Source organism: Neolamprologus brichardi, chromosome 2, assembly GCF_056152115.1.
Source record: "Neolamprologus brichardi isolate AB-2024 chromosome 2, ASM5615211v1, whole genome shotgun sequence".
Classification (NCBI taxonomy): Eukaryota; Metazoa; Chordata; class Actinopteri; order Cichliformes; family Cichlidae; genus Neolamprologus; species Neolamprologus brichardi.
The window spans coordinates 19,447,971-19,474,628 of NC_142105.1; the positions used below are offsets into that span (position 1 = coordinate 19,447,971).

Consider the following 26,658-nt stretch of genomic DNA (forward strand, 5'->3'; position numbering starts at 1 on the left):
TTCTAATTCCTGATCTTTCAATTAGACAAATTGCTTTCATACCAGGAGGGCTGAACATTGCACCTGTCACTCTTTAGTGAAGCAGGCACACACTTGTGGTAGATATTAGAAGGAAAAAGATAACATGAGCATGTGCGCCTAAATATGAGTGTGCTAAATTGAAAAAGATAAACAAGAGGTTTGACACAGATTCATAGAGTCTGAAATAGCTAAAACTGTGTTTGATAAAATTCAGTTAAATTCAGTGTTGCTTACATAGCACCAAATCATAACAACAGTCGCCTCAATGGGCTTTATATTGTAAGGTAAACCCTACAATAATAGAGAGAACCCCCAACAATTAAACAACCCCCTATGCTGTGAGCACTTGGTGACAGTGGGAAGAAAAAACTCCCTTTTAACAGGAAGAAACCTCTGGCAAAACCAGGCTCAAGCTGGGGGCAGCCATCTACCATGACTGCACACTGTGAATTAATACATGAAGGAGCACACTTACACTGTACTCTTATACTTGTTGGTTTCAGCATATAGCAGTGTTCATAGTATCATGTCAGACTACGTAAAGTCCATGATGAATGGTGTACCTGTAATGGTCAAAAAGCTGAACAGCTGTACCTCATCAATGTCCATCAAACAATTTTTCTGCCAGTAGAAGGAGAAATATGCCACTAGTCTATGTTCCACCTAGAAAAGGTGCATTTCAGAACTCGTTACAGCAGTAAAGTCAGAAAAGCAAGAAAAAACAGGATTTGTTTAGCTTCTTAGGAGGTAGAGCCAGTCATATGTCACTAGCAAAGCAGTGCAATACTTGTTTTTTTATGGTTAAAAACACACCTGCAGCACGCTTATGGATAGATCCTGATCAGTACTCCGTGAATGGCTTATTTAGCAAGTCACAAATACGTGATAGTGGCAGTAAAGATTAAATTTAATTGTTTTTAAAGGTTTTACACTTTTACTGCCATTCGCTCATGCCATCTTGGATTGTTAATTTGGGGTTTGCGGGACTGCTCCGATTTTCCAAATTGGAAATTTTTTTGTTTTATTGTTTTTAATTTTGTTTGATTTAAATTGTTCAAGATGAAAATTCTAACTGGGAATTGTAAATTCTGTCTTCCAATTTCATCTGGAAAGCAGAATTCATAAAACAAATTTTAAAAAAGTAAAAAAAAAAAAAAAAAGCTACCTAGCTAACTGCAAAAGTATCCGGTTTTTAAGTCTGACGTTATCAGCTGTTTTCGGGTCCAAACTCCACTTCAGGTCCCAAAGTCAAACTAACACTGCAGTATCACTGAGAGCTAAAAACTGTTTAAATTCTTTCATCTTTAATAAAATGATCAGTGTGGCTGCTCTACCAGGTGTAACAATTACGTTTAACATCCAGGCATCCATGACAACAGAATTTATTAAATTTAATGGCGTTAGAAGTTAACAGGAAGTAAGCTCGCTAGTTTTCACTTAACATAATATACCATGTTCTGACTGAGAGACTTCTGAAAAAATTAAGACATACAGCTCTGCTTCCGACATAAATAAGGACAGGAAACTAAACAGCAGTGACGTTTGTTGGGATACTGAAGTTGGGCTAGCTGGCTACACAGCTATGGTTAGCATAATATAAACACATTAGCACAGAGAAGCTGGAGGATGAACGTTAACTTTTTTCCACTCGATAAGTTAACGCGGGTGTTCCCGATGGTTAGGGACAAATGCGATCGCATGGCAGGATGCTGTAAACAGACCAAACTTCAGTCAGAAGAACAACAGAGATAATCCATCCACAATAAGGGGTTAGTCATTAATATACTGCCGCGTGAGCTGGGCTGTAGTTACATCGTAAGGTTTTTAAAACAAAGCTTTAAAATGAACAGTGGTAATAAAAAACCGAGATAGGCCGACAGTTATCAATATCTTTTTTAGGGGCTTGTTCAGATTTCATAGAACCTTAATAAACACAGAGTAGTTTGGACCCGGAAGCAGGGTTCTTACATGGTTAGCTTAGCTTATCTTAGCTTAGTTTAGCTTAGCATAAAATTGGAAACTTGGAAGAATATAAAAGCAACAATAGTTCCTTTGACTCTCAGTAATGAGAGTTACATGTATTCATAGATTATAAATTAGCAGGATATGTTTTAAAACCACTTAAAAGATGGATGTGTATTGTATGTAGGCTAAGTCTATAAGAAAATGTCCCTTAGCTCCCTCGTTAAACACTTTCCTAGTGACTTCATGGGCTGAGTCGCTAGTTTTATATACAGAAAAAATGTGAAATTCACTTTGTGAAATCTGATTATAATTTAAGACAGAAAAGACAAATTAGTTTGCTCATTGACTTGTAAATCTTAAGTCGTTGACAATTTGTTAGCTCTTGTCAACAAGTTCTAACAACTTGTCAATCACAAGTCATTAGCCAAAGACTGTGTGGTGTCCCGTGCTCTCCCGTTATATCCGCTTTCAATATGGCGATGTGAAAAAGTTGAGCTCAAGGCTTTATAAATTTACTAACCAGTGGGTGACATCACAGGATCTACTATCCATCTTTTCGCTGTGTTGGTTAGACCCCATAGTGGGTTGAAGGTAACAGCTGGGTTAATCTTTCATCAACTTGTGGAAGAATATCCATATCTGCCCATTCATCCGCTCTATGAATTTGCCTTATACCGAGTCAGCATAATCCTCTGGTTGAAATAACATGGAGGCTGCGCTTATGAAACAACAGAAAGGGTGGCTTGTGTTTTTTTTGTGTGTTGATTTTTTCTGGACTGTTCCACTGTGATTGACAGGTGGTAAAGGGAAAGAAATGTGACCCCGAAGTCATTTGTTTCCAATCATGTGAAATGGCATCCTGAAACAGGAGAGAGGCTCAGCAGAGAGTCGGAACGTGTAAGTATACTCTGCCTTCATTAGATTAAAAAACATGAAACACACACACCACTAACACGTGTATGTCAGTTAATAATAGTTGCCATACACCCACTTACACACACACACACATGCTCATTCAGCTTAAACGCCCAGCAGCCAAACTCGTGTTCACCTCTGCGTGTCTCTCGTGAAGGTTTATACTGGACCCTATTTTCTCTGCAAATTCAATAAAAGCTGGTTATTTATCAGGTCAGATTATGGGACATGACTGAGCTCAGCTGTAAAGTTAAAAGTGAAACCAGCTGTGGCTGAAATTGAATTACACTCTGTGAGTAATGTGAAAAGCAAGAGCAGTTTAACAGTTATTAAGCACTCCTCTACCGCCCCATCGACCAGGCGTACGCTGCACAGTTACAGTGAAAGTGCTCCTCTCCTCCTCTCTGTGATCGTTATCTCCCTCCTAGTTACAGATATAGTCCAAAACCTCTTCTCTGACGCAGCGCAAGAAGTCTCAATGAGTTAGATTTCTATTTATATGCACGTGTATACCTTTCAGTACGGCCACACGTGTGCGTAGACGGGGGTCATGGGGGCTTCGCTTTGGCATGTGCTCCCTGACAAGCCTCTGTCTTACAGGAGCAGAGGTTAGATGAGTGGAGGACAAACCGTTTTAACATGTGGTCTGGCAGCTGGCCTCCGTGTTTGTATGTGTGAGTTTTGGGGTTTCCTCTGCATGTTCCATCTGGGCCTCAGACTCATGCCATTCTTCAGAAAAAGTGTTAATCACCCAACCAGTTCTTGCATTCTCCCTCATTTCCCAAATTTATACTTAAGATCATTTCTCTCAGTCCATGCATCATGCTTTATCTTTGGATCTCCTAATTTAAGAAGCCCAAAAAAAGGGATTCAACATAATTAACACACTTGCAGCTATGTGACAGTGCATCCATTTAGCTAAAGCACTTTCTGCACAAAGATTGTCCAAAAAACACGTTCTACCCTTTATGAGCAGCTCCACTCCTCCTGGGAGAAAGTGTGTGTTTGCTAATTCCTCCCCTTGTCTGTTAGGCTAAAGTGTGATTCTACAGGTGTGTGTGTGTGTGTGTGAGAGAGAGAGAGTCTCTGGCATTGGTTTTATTTAATACAAGCCTATACATCAACCCCTTTGGAACAAGAGATGTGAGATATTCTTTTTCTCTTTGCCCCTATCTCTGGCAGAGGGATAGATCGTTCTTACCTCTTTTTGCTTCCTGTGTATGACAGGTTATCACTCCTGGGACAGATACAGAAGGGGGAGAGGGGGAAATAGGAATAGAGGCAGAGAGTGATTGAGTGAGAATGATGCTCCGTGGCTGATGTATCGGATGGCAGATGAGAGGATGAGGCGAGGGTGTGGGGTGGAGAGAAAAAAGTGATTTAGCACCAGGCTGTACTCTCCTCTCCTCTTATCCAAGCCTCTGCTTCTTTCATGTTTCAACCAAGGGTCGACCCGCCCGCTGCCCCAGATGGTGCTGTCTGTCTGGGCTGCCTTCTACAGGATGTGCCCCTCTCACCCCCACATCCACAGACCTATACTTGCGTAATTGATTTCAGGGGGGAAAGGCCGTCTTTCTCTTGTGTTTCACACACACACACACACACGTGGACAGCTTGCCAACAGCTAGTGCCCCCGGTGCACACACACACATACACGCGGCCGGCGCTGTGCGCTGTCAACGCTAATTCAATTTGAGACGCGGAAGTGTGACTAACAGCAGACCTGCAGAGTATTTTACCATATGCACCACACACACACACACACACACACACATGCAATCCTCACACACAAAGCTCTGCCACATCCACTGCTATAACAACGTTATTCCAGGGGCAGAAATCCTCGGTAGATTTCTCTTCTCTTCCTGTTTCCCTCGTTGTCAAGAATACAACCTTCTTGTCAACAACTATCGACAAACACCTTATTAACCGATTCATCCTCACTGCTTATGCCAGAATCACCTTACCAGCAAAGTGAGACGTGGCTAATACACAAGAGACGACAAAGAACGAGCGAGGAACAAATCAGGAGCAACCCGAGAGTCAGGGAGTCATTCATCAGTGCTTCCCTAATAACTTACTAAAATAATTTATTAAATGTACCTAGTGACCCGTGCAGTTCATAATTATAATCAATAAAAAGTATGTTTTAAGACTCAACTTGAAGGCAACGACTGACTTCACTGACCCAGTTTCCTCGGGCAGGTTGTTGCAGAGCCTCCAGGCCCAGACTTCAAATGCTCTCTTTTCATTTTCAGCCAGGCCCCTAAAAACTCTGCCCATGGCTCTCAGGATACATACTGGTTCATATGGTAGTAAGAGGTGAGACGTGTAGGCGGGAGGAAGACCATGAAGATCCTTGATACTAATCAATAAGCTCTTACAATCAGTTCTAAAACAAACAGGGAGGCAGCGTAAAAATGCCAATGATGTCATCCTGTTTCTTTGTTCTAGTTAAAAGTTAAAAATCTAGCAGATAAATTCTGTATAATCTGCAGTTTTCAGTAGGATGGGTCGGGGTGGAGTTATGGCTTGACCACTGACTAATCAACAGTTATTAGATAATTTATTAATCACTATCTAGTATAACATTCTGGAGCCATTTTTTTCAGTGTCCTTTTGTAAAGTGTTAGCAAAGCATGCTTTAGATGCCAAATGCAATAAAGATTTCTCATATTTGGTTGTATTTCAGTGTGCCCAACCCTTTACAGGAAAATAAAGCATTTAGTTCAGTTTTAAGGCTTTAATATGGTAAGGCATTACAGAGAACACGCAAACAATCAGATGATCCCTGCAAGTAATCACGTGGTGACAGCGGGAAGGAAAAACTCTCTTTAACATGAAGAAACCTCTGGCACAGTCGGACTCAGCTGGGGTGGGATTAGGCTTGCATAATGTAAGCACTCGATACATTAAGAAGCTATAAAGTAACAATAGTAGCACAGCAGATAAATTAAATAGTGCACAAGTATCAGGACTCAACATAAAGCACATGAAGTGACTTTGATGTGAATGACAGGAGTTTAGCGGGTATGTGGTGCAAAATGAAATTGTTGGGGTGACCTAACTTCTATAGAGGTGCAGTGGTGTAGTGGTTAGTAGTGTCACCGCACAGCCCGGTTAGCCTTTTTGCATGGAGTTTGTATGCTAACCCTGTGTCTGTGGGGGTTCTTTGCAACTTCCTCCCACAGTCCAAAGACATGTACGGAGTCAGGCTAACTGATGATTCTAAATAGGCTGTAGGTGTAAATGTGAGTTTGAATGGTTTTCTGTCTCTCTCTGTGTGTTAGCCCTGTGACAGATCAGCGAGCTGTCCAGGTTCCACCAAGCTTCTCTTGCTCTGTGACAACTCTGCTAAGCTCCTACAACCTTGGATAAGTGGAAGAAGATGAATGGACCAGACTCTCCACTAAGGAAAATCGCATCCATATTTAAGTGTCGAGTTTATTACTTTAATGTGTTAAGTTCTGCAGTTTGGCTAACAGAGCAAATCAGACAAAAGCAAAAACACGAAAAAAAAAGTATGATGAATTATGGTTATTATTTTGTAACACATGGTCTTACTGGGTCTTCCAATTTGTTTGATTTTTATCAATTATAACGTCAAACGCAGATTTGGAAGCGTAGCACATACAGTCAAGGATGCATGTCCGAGCTGACGAGCTGTTTCAGTGTAAGAGATATCAGGGTGGATGATGGGGTGAGGTGAGGGTTAAGTTGGGGGGGTGGGGGGTGGGGGGTTAACAGCGCTGGTAGGATCAGGTGTGTGCCTGACAGAGGTTGTGAGAGGGGTGTGTGAGCAGGAGATCAGTTAAATCTTAATGAAGCGTGCTTTACAGAGCAGGGATGGACAGGGTCAGCTGCATTGGGTGTATGTGTGTGTGTGAGACGGTAAAACTGATTAAAAGCAGCGTTTACACGTCTGACAGGATACAGTGGTCAAGAGGTGAGTGGAAACCCAGGGAAACCGTGGTCTGGAACGATTAGACACACACACACACACACACACACACACACACACACACACACACAGAGCAGCAGCTGGGCAAAGCCCTGAGCAGCAGCGATTGGTCACACACGACCATCGATATCTGAGTAGAACCAATCAGCTCGGCTTCCTGTGTTTGACCTGACCCTTCACGCGTGGTAATTGAATATTTAAAATGGGAAGCTGAGAGGTGGAAGGAAGGCAAGCAGAGGAGAGGAGGAAAATGAGGCCGCGCTGCACTTTTCCATGTACTGTGCCACCTTAAATATCGGTCTTCTTACCATCCACACTCAAAAAAGATGAGCGTAAGACACATGTGATGGGCAAATGTGGTCTTCACTGAAAAAGTATGTGTTAGATTTAAAACTGCAGATGTTACGTTTATTTACATTTCTCATCATTTTGATTTAATCACAGTATACTCTAAAAGTACAACATCAGGATTTTATAATGGTTTAAATAATAAAAACTGATCAAACAATTTAGTTATTTTTTTGCATTCATGTTGCAAATCAGAGATTTCTTAAATTTCAACATTACGTTTCCTGTAAGAAACTAGATAATTTGTTGCACATCATATGTAATTTAAACACAATTAAACAATAAATGATTGCTAATTATTTCATTAGGTATTAGTTAATTTTTGTTTCTTTGCGTTCGTCACCACTGTATGGTTTTTGAACAATAACAAAACTGCATTATTAGAAAACTTAGCACTGAAAACTGAAACTTATCCTGGAACAATTAAATGATTATTAAAACATCTTTGTTTATATAAACCTGTGTTATCCAAGTACAACAAGTTTTCTTTATAATAAGTACCATATTTTTTTTTTAGCACTTTCAAGGGAACTATCAGGAAGTTAATAACTCATTAGGGATCCATTAATTCGTTTTCCTTCTATTTAATTCTCCAGAAAATAATTTGGGACTTTTTGGTATTCATCTCTTCCTGCTGAACCCAGTTTATGACTCTTTAAACTTGCTGTTTCATATCCTGCACATGAATCATATGGAAGTCTAACCAATCCCCCCTGTTGCAATTAGTTTTTTTTTCGCTGAGCCAGCATTTGTGGCTTTGAGCAGCTTTTCACCCACCAACACAGACATGCAGACACACACACTGTGCACAAGCAGAAGGGTCAACCACAGGGACACAACCCACAGCCCACCAGATCCCTTCCTGTCAGCAAGTGGCCCTCCTGTAGGAACCTGGACAGGGAGGTGTTGACTGGAGGGGAGAGCTGCTAGGTATCAACACCTGACACACACACACACACATACAAACACAGGTTTCTCCCTGCGGTGTTGCTCACACAGGAGTTGTCTCCTGCACATCTGGTGAAAACATCCCCTGCACATATGTTGAGATGCACACAGTGGAGGGGGCAGGCGGTGAAAGACTCCCAGCTTTAATCATGTTGAAAGAGAAGAGACGGCCATTGAGGGTTAAAATTAGATTTGAAACACACACACAAAAGTATCAAATACATTTTGTGGTTCTTACCACAAAAGGAACACGGAATTTTAATTTTAGACCCCCAAAAAAACGGTGGAGAAAAAAAATGACTGACAGCTGTTGGATCACGGAGGTCAGTGGAAAATAAGAAGAACTGAGGACTTAAAGGAGCGGGTGCGTGCTCAAACGTACTGCAGACCTCGAACTCATCAAAGTGTCTGGAAGCAAGCGCAAACAAGAGACTTGTGTCAGTCTGCGAGCACTGATGATGATGATTGTGGATGTAGTTAAGTTTGTGCTGATGATGATTAGGAGGGACACAAAAGAGGTCAGAGGTGACCGAGTGTCACTCCGGAGAGTTCCCCTCGCTACAGGGTTGCGAACGTGTTCATGTGAAGATATATGTGTGTGTGTGTTAGGACGGCACCTGTAATGGCTCCCAGCTGAGACGTGCCTCCCTCCCAGAGATACACTGTGTGTGTGTGTGTGTGTGTAATGAGGTACTGGCATGCGAGTGGCAGAAGGCTGCTTCCTCTACAGGTGACACCTTTGACCTCTCATCTGTTCCCTGTTGAAGAAGAGAAAGAGGGAGGGGCACGCAGAAAAATGGAGAGACCGAGAGGAATGTGTGCTGCATACTTCATCCAAAACACAAAATGACAAGGACAACAACAACAACAAAAAAGTGACAAGGACGAGATTTTGCAATACTTTTAATGACTTTGTGTTTGTGAATAGCAGTGCGATGTGAGCCTTTGGAGTGGTTACTGCTACATGAAGAAAATTCTATTAAACACTCAAGGAAACTATTTCACCTGGAGAATTTTGTATTACGACAGCAAAGCTGACGCTGGAAGCAAAAAACAAAAGTGTCAACACCGTCAGCAGTAGCAGTAAAAGTACACCCTTACAATATCCATTCAGTTAGGAAATAAATTAGTACATAAATAAATATATTACTTTGCTTTGCATTATATACACATGCAACATAAGCAGCTTAGACTGAGGTAATAGCTGTACGCACTTGCAGGACTGAAAGCCTGCTTTCTTATAAAAACATCATTTTCTGCTTTCAGGCTTTTCTCAAAAGAAAAAAAAAAGAATATAAAGGAGGGCATGAAGCCTGCAGGCACATTGCACTTTTTGTTTTTATTGGCCCTTCCGTGTTTTTGCTCCTTCTTCTTGTCCCTCCTTGTTGTTTTCCTCGCCGTGTCACTATGACACCTGGTCTCGCAGCCTGGACAGCCTCTGGGAGAGCTCATCCTGATGACGGCACGAAAGACGAGAGAGAAATCAGCAGATGGAGACAGCTAGGTCAAAGGAAACATTTATTACAGGAGCTTTGGTTTTAAATCATTCATAGTCCAGTTCAATATATTGATCTTGTGTGTTCTTAGGGCTGAAGAAAAGAACAGAGTTATAAAAACTGTAAATCTTTTATGTTCCGGCTCCTTTAAATATTTATACCTGTAGGTAGATTTAGTTTGCAGCCAGCATCATGTACACATTTTCAAAACAACAGACAGCAGGTCATCCTAGTGAGGGCTGCAGGTACTAAGATATTGTTAGTTATCTTCCCAGTCGTGCATGCCCGGAAACCAGTCAGTGACCACCTGGCGATCCAAAATCCTTGCAACTTCCAGAAACCTGCTAATTGATTGAAATTCAAATTTTCATTCGCTATCTTTTGCTATCCGGGAATACACATTTTTTCCTAGCACTTGTTCCCAGGGGGGCGCTAACCAATCTCTCGGTTTCAAGCAATTTTCATCCAAATGTATTACAGTGAAACAGAGGGTGAGCCATTAAGTAAAATCCAACCAGCTCACTGCTGTAACTGTGTGAGGTTTACAGGGATACAGGGTTAAGCCTGACAGACAGCAATGTTCTTTAACCTCCTAGGGCCTGGCGTCCACATATGTGGACATCACATTTTGGGTTATTTAGACCAAAATACTTAATTTTGCTCTACAAGGGCCTGATATCCACTTACGAGGACATTTTACTGCTACTGTTCTATCAAAATTTTAAACAAATATGTGGCTCTTACTTTTCTTAAAAACAGAAAAAGGTAAAAAAAAATAAAATAAAATCTGGTAATTCTTTGTTTTTACATTCATCAGGCCCCAATATGCCCAAATATCAAAGAGAAATTAAAAATGCATGCAATGGAAGAGTTCGGGTCTTAGGAGCTTAAAGATGAGTAACAAAGGAATCACACTAACAAAAAGGACAAAACAAACCGAGGAAAACCTCAATAAAAGACAAGTTTCCTTAAACAGGAAAGACAATGATGATCCTTTTTGTGGCTTCACACGTTCCACAAATCCCACTGACTGACCCTTAATGGCATGTGAAGAACATGTATTACTCAAACAAATTAAAGGAACACTTTGAAAACACATCAGATCTCACTGGGAAAATAAATCACATAGATATCTACACTGATTGGACGAGGTAATGCGTTAGGAGTGAAGGGATGTCACATCGTTTGATGCAAATGAAAATGATCAACCTGCAGAATCAATGTTCGATGTCACAGGCAGCATAACATTCTCCACAGCTTCTCATGACCCTTTCACGTCTGTCACATGAGCTCACGGTGAACCTGCTCTCATCTGTGAAAAGCACAGAGCACGAGTGGTGGACCTGCCAATCCTGGTGTTCTATGGAAAATGCAAATCGGGCTCCACATGCTGGGCGGTGAGCACAGAGCTCACTAGAGAACATCGGGCCCTCAGCACACTCTCATGAAGTCTGTTTCTGATGGTTTAGTCAGACTACAGCGTAATTTAAGGTCCCGTAAACGTGTCCTCCAGCGTACACACTACCATTCAGACAACGAGTGTATCACGGTTTTCACCCAACACAGACTTGCTCCTCTGCAGTTTTCCAAAATTCCAATGTCACTGAAAGTGGAAGTCATATGCGTTTGCTAAATGCTGACTGGTTGACAAGTGGGCTGGAATAGAGAAAGGAGCAACAGTGGAGTTTACTGGGAACTGGAAAACCGCAAAAAAAAACCTTTAGTGACTTCAAAAATACAGCATGAAAAGCACAGACAGCGGGTCAGTGGACACTTTTCATTGATCTTTACACTCCGTTTCACACTTACACTGTTCTCCACAGCATAAGCAAGAGTAGCCCACACACTGGTCTGCAGGTAGATGGGCTATCCCCGGCTGCGCTGCCCTCACTGAACCATAAATTCTGCTTAACAATAAGAGAGTGACCTGCATACTTATGGGTTTGAAGTAGGTACAGTCACTTGCTCCCTCATTTCCCGTGGGATCGGCACAGTGGATGGATCAGCACGCTTGATTTGGCACAGATTTTTTTTTTTTTTTTGTACACCAGAGGGTCGTGGTGATGACTCACTTCAATAAAACCCTGTCAGATATCACACATACATCACCACAGCCACGGCTCTAAAGGACAGATGTTTAACAGCTGGTATATAGGGCTGGGCCATATCATACTGTTCGCGGTAATACCAGTATAATGTTGGGCAACGATAAGAAAATTAAATATCGTGATAGAATATGGGTAAAACGCGCATACGCAGTGCCTTTGTTTTCATACACACATGGCAGAAAAAGCATGACGGCGACGGAGAATGAGAAAGGCAAAAGCGGATTGTTGAATGAAACGGATGAACCAGAATGGGTTTGTAAAAATGCTGCAACTTCAGTGGTGTGGAACTGGTTTAGCTTTCGTCCGTCAGATATACAACAAAGCACTATTTTTGGTAGAGCATGCTACCTGAAAATCTACAGTGCCCCCCCAGTGTCTTATGTATGAATTGTGGTTGTGTTTACTAACCTCTAAATGATTTTATGTGGTACACGGCGCTCAAAAATCTGTCAAACACACAATACGGTAATATTATGTTGAAGCACTGTACGTATCACTCTGCGAGGCTCCTCCCTACGAACCCGCACCGCTTGATGGATTTTGGGAGCATTACGGCTAACGTAGGCAGGAGCCTCGCAGAGTGATATGTACGGTGCTTCAACATAATATTATCGTATTGTGTGTGTTTAATCTCTTTTTAAGTGTTGTGGATATTAAACATGGTTATGCTGAGGATATGTTGGCCAATTTCCACTGGAAATGCATTTTGGTTAAACTGTCAGCAAGGAATTTGCATTTGCACTGTTAAATTTTTTATATAACTTTAATGCACATAAAAAAACAGCTGCTTGTTTAAGTGAAAATACATTGATGGGTTTTTTTGCACTAATGAAGTTGTGGAGTTGTAAAGTATTTTGTCTAGTGTCAATTATATCGTCAGTTATATCGTTATCGCAAATTTTCAAATGTATATTGTGATAAATATTTTTGCTCATATCGCCCTGCTCTACTGGGATATCTTACCTGCTCTGCTGATGCCACAGATGAAGCCAGTGAAGAGGTCTGGCCTGCAGGAAGCTCCAGATTAAGATCCAGACTGAAAAATAAAAATCTAATTAATTAATCTTAATGAGCCTTTTGTGTTTCAAGGCAGCCTTGTAAATAGTGAAAGAGGTGCATCCTAGATCTTAATGAAAGTCATTTGAATAAAGCTTTTAGTACAGTTCATTTTATACACTGCAGTTGCCAATTTCTTTCCTAATGCTTTTAGACAGCGTAGAGATCTTACCCGGCTTCATCAGCCATCTCGTGCAACAGCATATCCACTTCATTCTAGGGACCCAACAAGCAAATAGTAATTTTAAAAAAAAGGCCTTTAGAAATGAAACAACTGAATAAGAATGCAGTGATCCTGCATGCATAAGCAGCAACAAGGGCTCAGGAGTGTTTCCTTCTTGGGAGATAACAAGAAGTGTTACCTGAGGCGTCGTTAGAGTGGTGGTGCTGCTCATGGTATCCTCCATCTGAGCTGTCTGCACGTCAAGAGTCTCAAACTGCTTTTCAAACTTGTCCATCAGTGCAGAGATCTGTGCAGAAACACAGTGAGCCAAAAAAATGAATTAACGAATAGAAATTTCCTGAATAGTTTTTGTGCCATATGCTGCAAACAGCCTCTAACCTTCTCCAGGTTCATGCTTTTCAGTGTAGCATCCATAGACTTCACCACTCCAGACATGGATTTTGACACCTGGGAAAACAAAATGAAATAAACTACTGAAGCTTGGCTGCTGTTTTCCAACGTGTCCACTAGGTGTCACTTTAACCCTTTTAACTAGACACTCTATCATGACTCTCTCACACTAGAAGCACCTCTAATAGTTCTAGGATGATGCTGATTAAAGATTAATCTAGTCAAAAACAAACCTACCGTTAGGTAAACAAGCTGCGGTAAATGGGTTTATAATGAATGCGATGGCATTAGCTTTAATGAGAGGCAGCGGTATTATAGCAACACACAAGGGTGCTCAGAGGTGTTGCTCGGCTGTAACATCTCACGCACTCCTTCCATTTCTGCAGACATTATTACGCTTTACTCTGTGAAAAAGTGCCTTTCCTGTAGTGATGCTGAATTAAAGCAATTTAAAAGAGGCCGTCACTCTCACAAGAGCGAGGAGCTAATAGCCCAAGGTCTAAAGCGCCTCTAATGACATTATGTTATTGGTGTCTTTTTGTTTGCATGTCTGCGAGCCCTTTTGCCTGACTCTGAAGTGGCTGCGCTCTTCACCTCTTCTGAAATAAGATGTCATTTTCAGAACATGCACAGTGAAAAAAATACATGCATAACATTTGATGTGGTGAACGAGCACACTGCTTGTAAATGTAGGACAAGAGGTTTTGATGTCATAGCACATGCAAGGCTACGATGAAATCTGGTTTACATATATAACCTTTTAAAATTTTTTAAAAAACCCCACTATATTTACACATCTGAATGTGTGACAAATATCTGGAATAGTTGCAGTACACAACTATAATTACTTATATCATTCTTTAGAATCACTGCAATCCAAGAGAAGCAAAACTGATTTTGATTTTGAATGGAACGTAAAAAGCAAAGTACAACCAACTCAAGCCAGGGAACCATCTCTGTCTTAATGTATGCCATTAAAATTGTTTTTCGGTGGTCATCGTTGACATTACAGTGGGAAAGCAAGAGAAGTGACCTGCAAACCCATGACCCACAGTCCTGACCTGGTTCATAGTGACAGCTGTCTGGACCCTAGAGGCTACAGCGTCCACCCGGGCACTCATTCTCAAGAAGTTGATGGACTGGTGCTTCTGCCGGATGGCGTTCTCTGCATGGATCCTGGCTGCCTCCATATTACCCTTCTGGATAGCCTGAGAAACACAGCATACACACACAGTGTAACACGCGGTGCAGTTATACTGTGGGCCAGCTTTTCAAGACTCTAATAAGTGTAATAAACCAACCTGCTTCACTTTAGTTTTTTCTGACTTTTCCTCTTTATCACATTTCCTGGAGTTACGCTGTAGCTCTTTGGCAGCAAATTTCAGGTTGAACAAGTGTTCTTGAGCAGCTGGTCAAGGGGTTGTTTCATGTTAGCAGAGCACTGGTAATAAATCCAAATTACAATTTAATGCTATGAGGACGAGTCTGAATACATTTAGCTTATTTAACCCAAGTCAGTGGTTATCATGATGCTAGCGAAAATTTAGGCAAATATAAAAAGAAAAACGTGAAAACAAGGTCAAGTTTTTGCTCATAACTACACAACAGAGCAGAACTTCCATGTATGAAAGAGTTAGCTTAATTACCAAGCCCAGCTTATGACTAGCTACGGTTTTGCTAGGCAAATGTACGTAAGAGTACAAATGAAAGGATACTTTCCATATTCGACATGATGAAAGTCTTTTTCTGAGACAACTACTGAGTTTCGTAATATACAAAGTAGCATTCAGACACTCGCTTTTTTCAACCGGAGATGCTTGTTTTGATTTTTGAGGGTTATACCATACGGCAGTGTAGCGAGGCAAGATGCATCGGTTGCAGATACTTCCGCTTTTGTTTTAATTCGGTTAAAAAAGAGTGGTAGATTTTTTTTATTTGTCTTTCTGTCCCCCAAAATGCTCTTATAATCGTGAAATATTAATCCGTTGGTTAGGCAGTTAAAAAAGAAATTCCATCGCTCGCAAAAAATGCTAAGTGTGAAAGATTAGGAATTCTCTTATCACGCATGCGCTAAAGAGCGTCTATTAGACACGACGACTATTCCCGAATGTTCCTTCTTGTTTTTGATGGTATTTATGACCTTTTTTCTCAACATTTGCATCTATATTTTATTAATAGCGCACTATTCGACCCATATTTACACGTACAAAATAAGCTTTGTAACTAATGAATAAATTATCTGCATTAACAATGTCGATCTATGATTAAAACCCTTATATCGGGGCAGAAGAGAGTTGTGTGAACCATCTTAGTTAATCTTTATCTTTGAATACAATCGCTGATACTTCTGGCCACCTTTCACCGTCGTCACACTTGATCACGATTCTGCGTGACGTGCTCGCGCTTTCTACGTCACGACCGTTGGAAAAGTGGACTGGGTGTGCGTGTCCAAAGCAAAGCAGACAAGTTCCATCCAGGCTAAAAATAGTTTACCCGGTATCGGTAGGTTGTGGTACACGTCTAGTGACGTCATTTGTGTGTGTGTGTGTGTGTGTGTGTGTGTGTGTCTGAGAGGGAGAAAGAGAGAGAGAAGGAGTAAATTGACCTTTTCCACAGAGCCAGCCGTGTTTGACTTAACGCTTTCACGCATATCCTTCCACTTTATTGCGGATGCATTAACACGTAACTAGGTAACATCTGTAACTGCTTGTTTATAGAGTTCCGCACGGAAAGAATGGCTGTGTGAGCTAACACGGCAAGGGAACACGCGCGGGGATTTGTGCAAGTAGATTTTTAAGGGATGGAGCAAGAATTTGCAGTATGAAGGGGGGAGAAGGATTATTGGCTGTAATTGTCCCGATAGAGAAAGTGTTCCAGTGTGTGCGTGCACCAGCCAGCCAAAGAAGGCTCGGGTTTGGGGAGGGGGGGATTAAGGCTGGGTTAGGGGGAGGGAGCTGCATGGATGACTCATACTGTATCTGCTGACACTTTGTGTGGACACAGCATTAGATATAATGATGTTTTCGTGATGAGAAGCGGTTGAGAAAATGTCCCCCAAAACCATATGTCCCGACATTTGTGGCCTCAACCTCAGCTCAGCCACGGTGTAATACTGAGGTGATGTGGTAGCAGTTGAGTTCAGCGCTGACACGTCAAACACACAGAAAGGCCACATAATAAAGTGAGGATATGTTGGTACACGCACAGGTTGCACGGCTGTGATTAGTTCGTCCTGTAAACTTTTATTCTTCTTAATGCAGGCCTGGCACGAACACTCGAATTATCCCTGACACTTGTTAACGCCCTCTTTACCACCACAACTCCACCATTGTTGTGAGAAGACTGCTGCACGCGCACTCATACGCACACGCGCGTGCGCGCGCACTCCCCAGTCATAACTGAATGACGGCAGGTCGCTATGGAAACTGCGTTACGCTCCAGGCTGCCGAAGGAGAAACAAGAGCGCGAGGACTCGTTTCATTCTTCATTTCAGCACCACGCGCCTCCCGGACAGCGCCCGAATGAACTCGCGCGCAGATTCTGGCAACGCATGCCTTATAAGGGACCCAGCCGCGTCAGCATCGAGTCTAAACGGAGCGGGCAGGGACTTCAAAAGAAAAAACAAAGCTAGTAGAAAACACGAACTCTCCGGACCTGTAGCTCGGTGGATACCCGCTGTTTCATCCCGCTGACAAGTCAGGAGCCGCTCGCTCCCTCAGATGCCTCAGCAACAGGTAAGAACACTCAGCTCTGTGAAGTTTTTTTTTTTTTTTTTAATCCCGTTTTTAAGTTTTTAATTCTCACGAGTGCTGCCCTTTACCCTGGCAGGCACTTCATTGCGCTTAATTGCCTCCACTTGCCACCTCAGGTGTAAGTAAGTGCGTGATTAGCTGATTAGAGGGAAGAGCACCAAGGCAGAATGAAACACAGTGGGGCTCTTGTACAGCTTCCAGTATATTCTAGGTAATAAAGGACTGTGAAACTGTACAAGTGGTGAACTGTAACACCCAGCAGGTGTTAACTTTTATGGGAAAAATTAATAGCTGTATTTTTATTTCTTATTTATTTCTTTATTTTAGCAATGTACTGGTGAACTCAGGCACTGCATTTAAAATACAGACTTTGTTCTCAGTAAATATTGTGTTATAAGCTCAGTAAGTAGCCTACTGAGTTGTCTTCCACTTCAGTATTCATATGTTTATAATATTTCAAAGGGATAAAAGTAAAAATCAAGGACTTGCATGCAAATAACATATATATATATATATATATATATATATATATATATATATATATATATATATATATATATGTGTGTGTGTGTGTCTATATATAGGTATATATAAAGGACATATATTTAGAGTATTCTAACCACAGGACTAACTCTTCCTCCTGTGTGCTATTGACAGATTTTATACCCAAGACATTCACCTGAGTTTACAGAGCTTTATTGTTTGTTTGTACATGTAGCCCAGTGTGTATGAGCTTCTCAGATTTGTTGGGTTTTCAGTGGCTATAGATTATGTGTGAGCTGAGCCGATACGCCTGGATGAGTCACTCAGGCTGCAAGTTTGCAGGAGAGTGAGAAAGGGGGAGGGGGTTGTGGGGGAAATACAAGGGGCCAGTTGGAAAAACGCTCCCGCAGTGCCTCGTCAACATATTGTGTCGCTGTGCGTGTGATAAGTGTAAACATCTGGAGGTGTTTGTATCAAGTCTGGATGTATGATCATTTTGCGATGTGAAGTTTGCCTGGTTAAAGTGGGACACGTGAGCCGATGTCTCATCCACAAAAGCTATTTAGGAGCTCTGTGCTCTAAGACTCAACTTCTTTTCATCCTGGTAAGCAGTTCTTCAAAAAAAAGCAACTTCTGTACTTCTGTAGCTTTATGTACGATCTGCACTTATGCTGATTTAGTGTTTGTTGAAATGCATGCAAAGCTTTCTAAGACGCCCCCATAATAGATTTTGTTTGTGGTTGTTACAGACTATAACCCTCTGGTGTCTGACTAAATGATACCAGAAAGCATCCGATTACTGCTCATTATTATCCCACTGTTTAGCCTGCTAGTATTGACAAATCATAGCAATCAGCTGCATTCAGCTGTAGCACTGAGTGACAACTATTGATTAAAGCAAACAATAGATCATAATGGGCTGCTATGAACCACAGTTGCAAACTCGAACACGAGCACTCACTCGCCGAAACACTTTGACAGGCGCCCACAATCGCACACTCAGTCACTTAACAGAGACTCTTCAGACTGACTTGGTTAGGCAAATAAAGATATTGTGCAGCTTACTGAAAATATTTTGACTCTTTAGAGATTTATTAATGGAGTCTGGATGCAGAGGCTGAGTGTGTAAGTGCCAGGACTGCACATGTTAAATGTCAAACAGCATAATTAGCTCATATTTAATTTCTCTTTGTTTCAATTTGGGTTGGAATTTTTTTATACGTTTAGCACGCAGTCCCACAAATGGATGGAGTTATTGATTGTAATATGCACGCATCATGTGCTGCACACACGGCCACAAAAACAGATGTGTGTCTTTAATTAGTGACGTTGGTGTGATTAATGCAGTCTGCTGGTGATGACTCATTCAACTTAACCCTTTCTTATCTGGTGAAAATAATAAACAAAGGTTGCGTTTTATTATCTTTTATTATTATCTTATACAAAGGCTAAGTAAATGTTATATTTTGAGTTAAAGGAATTACACTAAATTCTGAGCCAGCTATTAATAGATGGAGTGTAAATAAAGTGACTAATTAACACGTTGTAAGTCGTGAGTAGTAAATACTGTAAAGCATTTCAGACTCTTTTTGTAACTCGACCACTTCCCTATAATTTGCTGTGACCTGGGTGAACAGTTGAAGAGTATTTATGCAAAGCACATCTGCGTGGTTTGCTCCATGTGTCAGCTTGTCAACACAGCAGTTACATTAGCATTGTGGAAAAGCTGTCAGCCAAGCTGTGACTTGCAGACAGCAGACTGGCAGAGAGTGTGCATATGAGTGATACTGAGTGTGTGTGTGTGTGTGTGTGAGAAAGAGAGAGAGAGAGTTAAACACACAGCATATTTCATTGAGGAGCTGTAATAAACTCTCATTGTCATCCCTCCCTTCAGGGCAGCAGCATGTCTGAAAAGAAATCCAGTCAGCGATTTCACAGTCTGAACGCTGAGCAGGTGGAGGTTCTCCATCAGGTTCTTTCAGAGGTGGTTCCAATCCACGGCCGTGGGAATTTTCCCACGCTGGAGCTGCGTCCTCGTGACATCATCATTGCCGTGCGGGCCAGGCTGCAGAAGCAGGGAATCACAGTTAGAGATGTTCGTCTGAACGGCTCCACGGCCAGCCACGTCCTTGTCCGAGACAACGGAACAAGCTACAAGGACTTGGACATCATCTTTGGAGTGGAGTTGCCCACTCAAGAGGAGTTCCAGGTGAGATTACTGTAGCGTTTAGACACCAGTTACCTGCGCTGACAGCATTGAATAAGCCGTGTAGGGGTTGCAAATGGTTTTTACTGGGGTTCTGTTAAACATAATATTGTAATCCTAACCATAATTAATTTGTAGCTGAATCGATCATGCTTGTTTTAACTAGATTATACCAAAACCTAAACCACAGCAATGATTTTTATTTCAGTAGATCGTTGTGCTTAGTTGTAGCTGTCATGCTGTTAACTTTTTGCCCTCCCAGGTGATCAAAGAGTCAGTGCTGGGCTGCTTGCTGGACTTTCTGCCTGCTGCAGTCAACAGGGAACGGATCAGCAACGCCACAATGAAAGAGGCCTATGTCCAGAAAATGGTAAAAGTCTTCAACGAACATGACCGCTGGAGCCTCATCTCCCTCTCAAACAACAGTGGCAAAAACCTGGAGCTCAAATTTGTGAGTGCGCTCAGGCGGCAATTTGAGTTCAGCGTAGACTCCTTCCAGATTATTCTGGATCGTCTTCTAGAGTCTTACATGCAGCAGGACTCGCAGCGCAAAATGAATAAGGTTGAAGTTAAGGACCAGCCCGCAGAGAATCAGAATAAATACTCTCCTTCCCTGCTGAATCAAACAGCTGCGCCAGAAACAGAAAAGCCCACAGATAGAGACATTTTCGGTGAAGAAGGTGCTCAAAACAGACAGATAAAACAGAGAGATGAGGTGCAGGAAAACAATTCTCAGCACGAATTCTCGCAACAAACTGTACATTCAAACCAGACAAAACACACAGCACTGGAGAAAGACAGCGAAGAGAAAATACCTGAAGGGTTGAAGGAAGTGTCAGAGCACAGAGAAAACTTAAACGAGACAGGCCAGACATCTTTGTCAGAAAAGAAACAAGCCCCTGAGGAAGCTGAACCACCAGCTCAGATTGAACATGAGCCAGAGCTCTTGGAAAAGACTGAAGGCTCAACAAAGGTAGAACAGTTAAACCAAGCGAAGCCCTGTGATGACTTACCACCAGCACATTCAAACCACGGAGAACTCTCTGTCCAGAAAGAACTTGCTAACTACACAAAACCCCCTGATGAACAGAAAGCAGAGCAGATGGGACAGTCTGAGATGCCAAAAACCTCAAACAAAACCCAGGGAGAGTGTCTGAACCTTAGAGAAAGCCCTCGCAGTACCGAGCAATCTGATAAAACAAACGTATCTAAGTCTTTCGGAGAGTGTGAGAGCAGCAGTGAGGAAGATAAAACACAACGTGCGCCAGCTCTACACACTAGTACATCCTCACACAAGTTAGCAGATGAAAGAAATGCAGAAACAGAGGAAGAAATAGAAGAAGAGAGGAAAACTGACACAGAAATATGTGAAATCACAGAGAACACACAGGGTATTGATTGTTCCTGCTCCTCCTCTTCCGCTCTCACACTTTGCAGCACACAGCTTCCTGACACACAGGATTTGCTGGAGATTGACACCACACAACAAACCGAAAACTCAGAAAAAACACCTAACACACTTGATGCCGCTAACCCTCCAGATACTCAGGATATTTTACTTCCACCACCTAGCCTTTCTTCTGACAAAAAGACCTCCTCTGTTCCCCCTTGTAAGGCCTCAGAGAGACTATCTCACATGGTGGTGCTCAAACACTCATCCCCCAAACCCCCTCGGAGGATGTGCAGAAAGGTCACCCCCAGTCCTAACCCCAGCTCACTCCCCGAAAACGAGTTACTCGTTTCTGTGTCCTGCCTGGAGTCAAACCCTCACGCGAGCCCCGAGATAGCCTTTAACACAGAGCCAACTGCTTCCAGTTCAAACTCTACAGCTACCCCAACAAGCACCATTCCTTTTAAAACTAATTCTGAACCTAGTCCTTCCAGTAACCTAGCTTCAGATCTTAACTTTAGCCCAGCTCCGGATCCAGCCCTTGATATAATCTCCACCTTTACTCTGAATTCCATGTCTGCTTTACCTCAAGACCCACCGGTTTCTCAGTTAGCCACAGAAGACCCAGGTGAAACGGCTACTCAGAGCCCTACTGAAACACCAACTACACATGTGGATTTCAGTGAACCCAGTCAGTCCTCCCCTACAGAAACTGCCAAACAAGTAGAGCCCCTTGACTCAGCAGACATGTTAGTTTCACAGTCAGATCCTTCTACTTCCAGAACAGAACAAGAGACCAAAAAGATGGCTGTGAATCAACCAAGTGACAGTCCGCAAGGGTCTGCCTTCAGTTCAGCTTCTCCTGTCCACTGTGTTACACCTCCTGTGTCCTGTCTCACCCCTCCAGTAGTCAGTCTGTCCCCTCCTTGCCTAACTCCCCCACCCCCCATCCTCAGCCCTCCCCCATGCCTGACCCCTCCATCTCACTGCCTCTCGTCTCCGATGCTAAGCACTGTCAGCCCTGCTACTAGCTTTAGCTCTCCAACCCTAAGCTTCAGCCCTACCTCATCCTGCCTCAGCTCGCCTCCTTACCTCACCCCTCCAATGCTCAGCTTGAGCCCTACACCGCTCTGTCTCACCCCCCCTTCCCCCTGCCTGAGCCCTCCCCTCCTCTGCCTCACTCCACCGGTGGAGTCGGAGGACCTTGTACCTCAGGTATCTTCAGACATGGAGCCTTTGATACTAAACACAGACAGTGATGAACAGATTAAAGAGTCTTCCCCTCAGCCGGGAGTTCCTCTCTTACAGTTGGAGGTTAAAAAAGAACATGAATATATCTCATCTTTGCCTCAGGTTACTGAGCCTGTCTCTTTTCCAATCACTATCCCAAGTTCCACCTCACATGTTCTGCCTCACTCTCAGTCTGAATGCCCCGGGGAATCTGCCTCTCCAGAAGCCGCTGAGGCAGCCAACTCTGTGCCTGAGAACAAAGAGGCCCCTGAGGTAACCACAGACACTTCTGAACAGTGTGACTCTCCTCAGGCATCTGACTCAGTCCCTGCTGTCGAGGTCCTGGCGGAGAGCATGTATGGTGACTTTGAGGCTGCCATGGACCACCTGCGCTACCGCCTGATTGCTACCAGGAACCCCGAAGAGATTCGAGGTGGTGGCTTGTTGAAATACAGCAACCTGTTGGTGCGAGACTACCGACCAGCCAGCGAGACTCAGATAAAGACACTGGAGCGCTACATGTGCTCACGCTTTTTTATTGATTTCCCTGACGTGCAGGAACAACAGCGAAAGATCCTGTCCTACTTGAAGAACCATTTTATCGGCGAGGAGAGAAGCAAGTACCAGTACTTGATGACGTTGCGTCGTGTGGTAGATGACAGCACAGTGTGTCTGATGGGACACGAAAGGCGTCAAACACTGAATATGATCACAGTGCTGGCACTGAAGGTTCTGGGAGAGCAGAACATAATACCCAACACAGACCATGTGACGTGCTTCTACCAGCCTGCCCCGTACCTTGCTGAGCACACTGCCCCCTATCTAGCAGAACCCAGCTACTGCAGCTACTACATACCCCAAGGGGGATCAGCTCTGCTGTACCAACCTTACCCTTTACACCTGCACCCGCAAACTGGACTTGTGTAAAACATGCATGGATATACATGTCATTACACAAAATACACAATTGAGCTAGGGGATGGTGCATGCTCCAAAGAAAAAGCTTGAGAATGGAAATATAATCCAGGGATAAACTGTTTGGTCTATAATAGACCTATGGGGGTGGGATTGAGTGGGTTTTTACACTAAACTCCCCAAGTACTCTGTAAGGTTCTAACATGATTATATGTAATTATCTGGGCTTTGTGGAAAATAATAATTCTTCCGATATTGTTAAAAATTCCAGAAAATGCTGTATGCACTACATGAGTCATAGGCCTTTGGTCTCCCTGGGAAACCAAATGTGCTGTGGACATTCTCTCTCTCTCTCTCTCTCTCTCTCTCTCTCACACACACTCACACACACACACACACACACACACACACACACACACACACACACTTCCAGGGTCTTAAATTCTTGTAAACTCTTTACATGTTCTTACTGTGTTGTTCTTAATGGGTTTGTTCAGAATGTGGACCTTGCCTGTGGTTGATATTGTGCATGGATAAATTAGGACTGTTCACTGCCAAATACTGTGTGACTACTATGCTTCTTAAACAGTTTAATGTAACTTTGTTATTCCTTTACCGAAAGAGGTGTATTCCAAAAAAAGGAGAGCGGGATAAGTCTACTAGTGTGTACAGTATTTTTATCAAATCACTCTCATACATATAGACACACATACATGCATACATACATAAAGAGATACAAGGTAACGCATATTACTGTATACACACAAAGTTAGACAATGCATGAGTAGCTTAAAAGGTCACATCCTACAATCAAAACAAGGCTTTTAATTTATTAAAAATTGATCTATTTTTGCAAGACTTTCCAAGATTATACTCAGTGGTAAAAAGACTGATTAGTTCTTACAAAAAAGTCTAACAACCTTGCCTTTGGAATAGACTGTACAGCGTATTGATTACAGTATATCGTGTGAAAATACACTGCGTTGTTTTCAGGTAAACTGTGTTAAGATGTGCTGCTTGATTCCTTTCTGTTGTGGAGTCTTTTCTGTAATTATGTGAAGTATTGTATCATCTAGTGTTAATTTAATTAATACTGCGGTTTACTCTATGGAGGCGGTCAGGTTAAAACCATCTTTGGGTCATCTCTAAACCTGGCAGATGCAGCTCTGTCTAAACCGATTTGCTTTTAAACTCATGCGACTCCTCTCAGCGTACATCGGCTTCGGCCGATTCGCAGCAGAATCCACGTGAATCGAGTTCGGATCCACCTCAAACCTGTTTGAATCTCAGTTTGAAACCGTGCAACAGCAACTATGACCAAAGATGGTTTGGTAGGGAAATCAAGTGCCTAAATGTGAGACATCATTGGCATGTCTTTATCTCACTGCACTGGGGATGTTAATGGGGTGGGCCTGGGGCTGGGTTGGGTGTTTGTTCAGTTGTTGACCCCTGTTATTGCTGCCCATTTTGATGTCTTCTTTAATGTAGTCCTGTTGTAGTTTCTGTATGTACATTTTGATAAAATAAAGGGGAGACTCGACAAACCTTCACATGTGAGTGAAACTGATTCTTTTTTTCCCCCTTTTTCAAATCAGTTAATGCTTCGACTGCAAAGAGAAAAAGATTTCCACTATCGTATTTTCCTGCCTTTTTGCACGCACGTTCATAACCTCACGGCACTCCCGAAATGACATGCTGTGCAGCTTACGTATCCTTCCCCGTGATTAAGCTCTGTAATGATCCACTTAAGCGTGACCGACAAATAACGATGGTGCCCAGGAGAGCGACCCAGAGCTGTAAAATTCTGTCTGTGCGAGGCCTCTTATCACAAATCACCTGTCCTTCTGATGTGTTTGGACACAGATGACGCACGAGCTACGCAACACAGCAGGCTCAACAATGTGTAAATGTGAGGAGAGTACGGTTCATGAGGTGTGAGAGTGATAGGGGAGAAAGGAGAGGAGGGGGACGGCGTGTGTGTATGTTTGTATGGGTTGGAATTTATGATACTATGGGGTCCTAAATCTGTTTACATAGTCATATTTATGGGGACTTGTCATCTTTATGAGGACATAAAGCAATTTAAATCACTATAGTATAAAATGGGGACATATTTTAAGGTAAGGCGATAAGGTTAAGGTATGTCTCTAAGAAATGACTGTAAGTCAAGAGTCCTCTGAAGCCATGGTAACACAGCCTTGTGTGTGTTCTTCTGATGGAAATATTTGTGCAGAGGCGGCATCAGGTGGTCCCTTTCCCCAGCTAGTAATTGAAGAGACTTACAGTATAATGAAACAACAGGCCTCCCTCCTTACTCCCTCATTCCATCCTATACTCCCACTTCACACCATTGATAGGTCATTGGCTCAGGGGGAGACGAGGTGTATCTTGCGAGGAGGCTGTATTGCCATGGTCACGCAGTATCTATTCCCACACAGTAGGGCTTGCACATGCACGCGGCTTTCTGAGAGGAAACGGGAGCATGTGATCTAATAGTGTCTGTATCAGTGTTTCACAAACCTCTGAGCTACTCATGTCCACACAGGGTTTCCATAGAGACACAGACAGGGAGCACTGTGGGTGCAGAGAGCATGACGGAAGACAGGGAAGACCCACACACCAAATGAGGGGGAGAAAGAGATGGGAAAAAAACAGGAAGAAGGAAAAGAAGGTGGGTGAGGTGAAAAGATGGTGGACGGAGAAGATGTATGGATATATCAACGGAGCTGAGGAGGAGACGGAAAGCAGGGGACGAGGAGTGAGTGAGGTGGGAGGGGGGTGGGTTTATAGATGAAGCCAGGCGAGAGAGGAGCAGGAGCATGGGAGTTTGATGGGGAGAGCGTGGGAGGTTGTCAGGCCTTCAGTCACAAGGGAGTCACCGTGAGGTGGCTGCAGTGACGGCAGCAGTGATGTCAGAGCAGGAACACACACACACATGTCCACACACATCTGCATGCACATCAATTTTCCTAATGGTCTGCCCACCCGTCCACCCTCAATAAACATTTTCAAACTCAGTGTGACAAAAAGAGAACATCACCCACACATCTGCCTTTGTCTCTTTCTGTCCCTCACACACTCAGGCCAATACATTTGATTAGATGATGTTCTCAGCACCATTTTATGAACACAATATGGGTTCTAGTTTGGTATGCTCACATTGCCTAATCTTTTTATACCTCGGAGTTAAAACTGGAATCGCTTGTGGGCACATTTAGCCTCTGCAGGGGAAAAAATGTAAAAAAAAAGAAAAAAAAAAAAAAAGAAAGAAAGAAAGAAGAGAAAAGCAA

General features: G+C 42.7%; 2 protein-coding genes across 5 annotated transcripts; one reads left to right on the forward strand and one right to left on the reverse strand.

Annotated features, from left to right (window-relative positions):
* Positions 1-9,482: 9,482 nt before the first annotated feature.
* Positions 9,483-15,433, reverse strand: LOC102780070 (charged multivesicular body protein 1B1-like). Its single transcript, XM_006781782.2, has 8 exons — positions 15,108-15,433; positions 14,694-14,791; positions 14,454-14,600; positions 13,381-13,449; positions 13,181-13,288; positions 12,991-13,034; positions 12,726-12,798; positions 9,483-9,611 (listed from the first exon to the last, which is right to left on the reverse strand). Exons 1-8 carry the CDS (start codon positions 15,121-15,123, stop codon positions 9,564-9,566), a joined length of 603 nt encoding a protein of 200 aa, XP_006781845.1. The 5' UTR covers positions 15,124-15,433; the 3' UTR covers positions 9,483-9,563.
* Positions 15,434-15,481: 48 nt separating this feature from the next.
* Positions 15,482-24,918, forward strand: tent5d (terminal nucleotidyltransferase 5D). 4 transcript variants are annotated; one of them, XM_006781784.2, is made up of 4 exons: positions 15,482-15,521; positions 16,653-17,126; positions 19,522-19,836; positions 20,096-24,918. In XM_006781784.2, exons 2-4 carry the CDS (start codon positions 17,112-17,114, stop codon positions 23,378-23,380), a joined length of 3,615 nt encoding a protein of 1,204 aa, XP_006781847.2. In that variant the 5' UTR covers positions 15,482-15,521; positions 16,653-17,111; the 3' UTR covers positions 23,381-24,918. The 4 variants fall into 4 exon arrangements, with proteins under 4 accessions (XP_006781847.2, XP_006781846.2, XP_006781848.2 ...); XM_006781783.3 differs by lacking the exon at positions 15,482-15,521 and adding an exon at positions 15,633-15,894; XM_006781785.3 differs by lacking the exon at positions 15,482-15,521 and adding an exon at positions 16,363-16,573.
* The last annotated feature ends 1,740 nt before the right edge of the window (positions 24,919-26,658 follow it).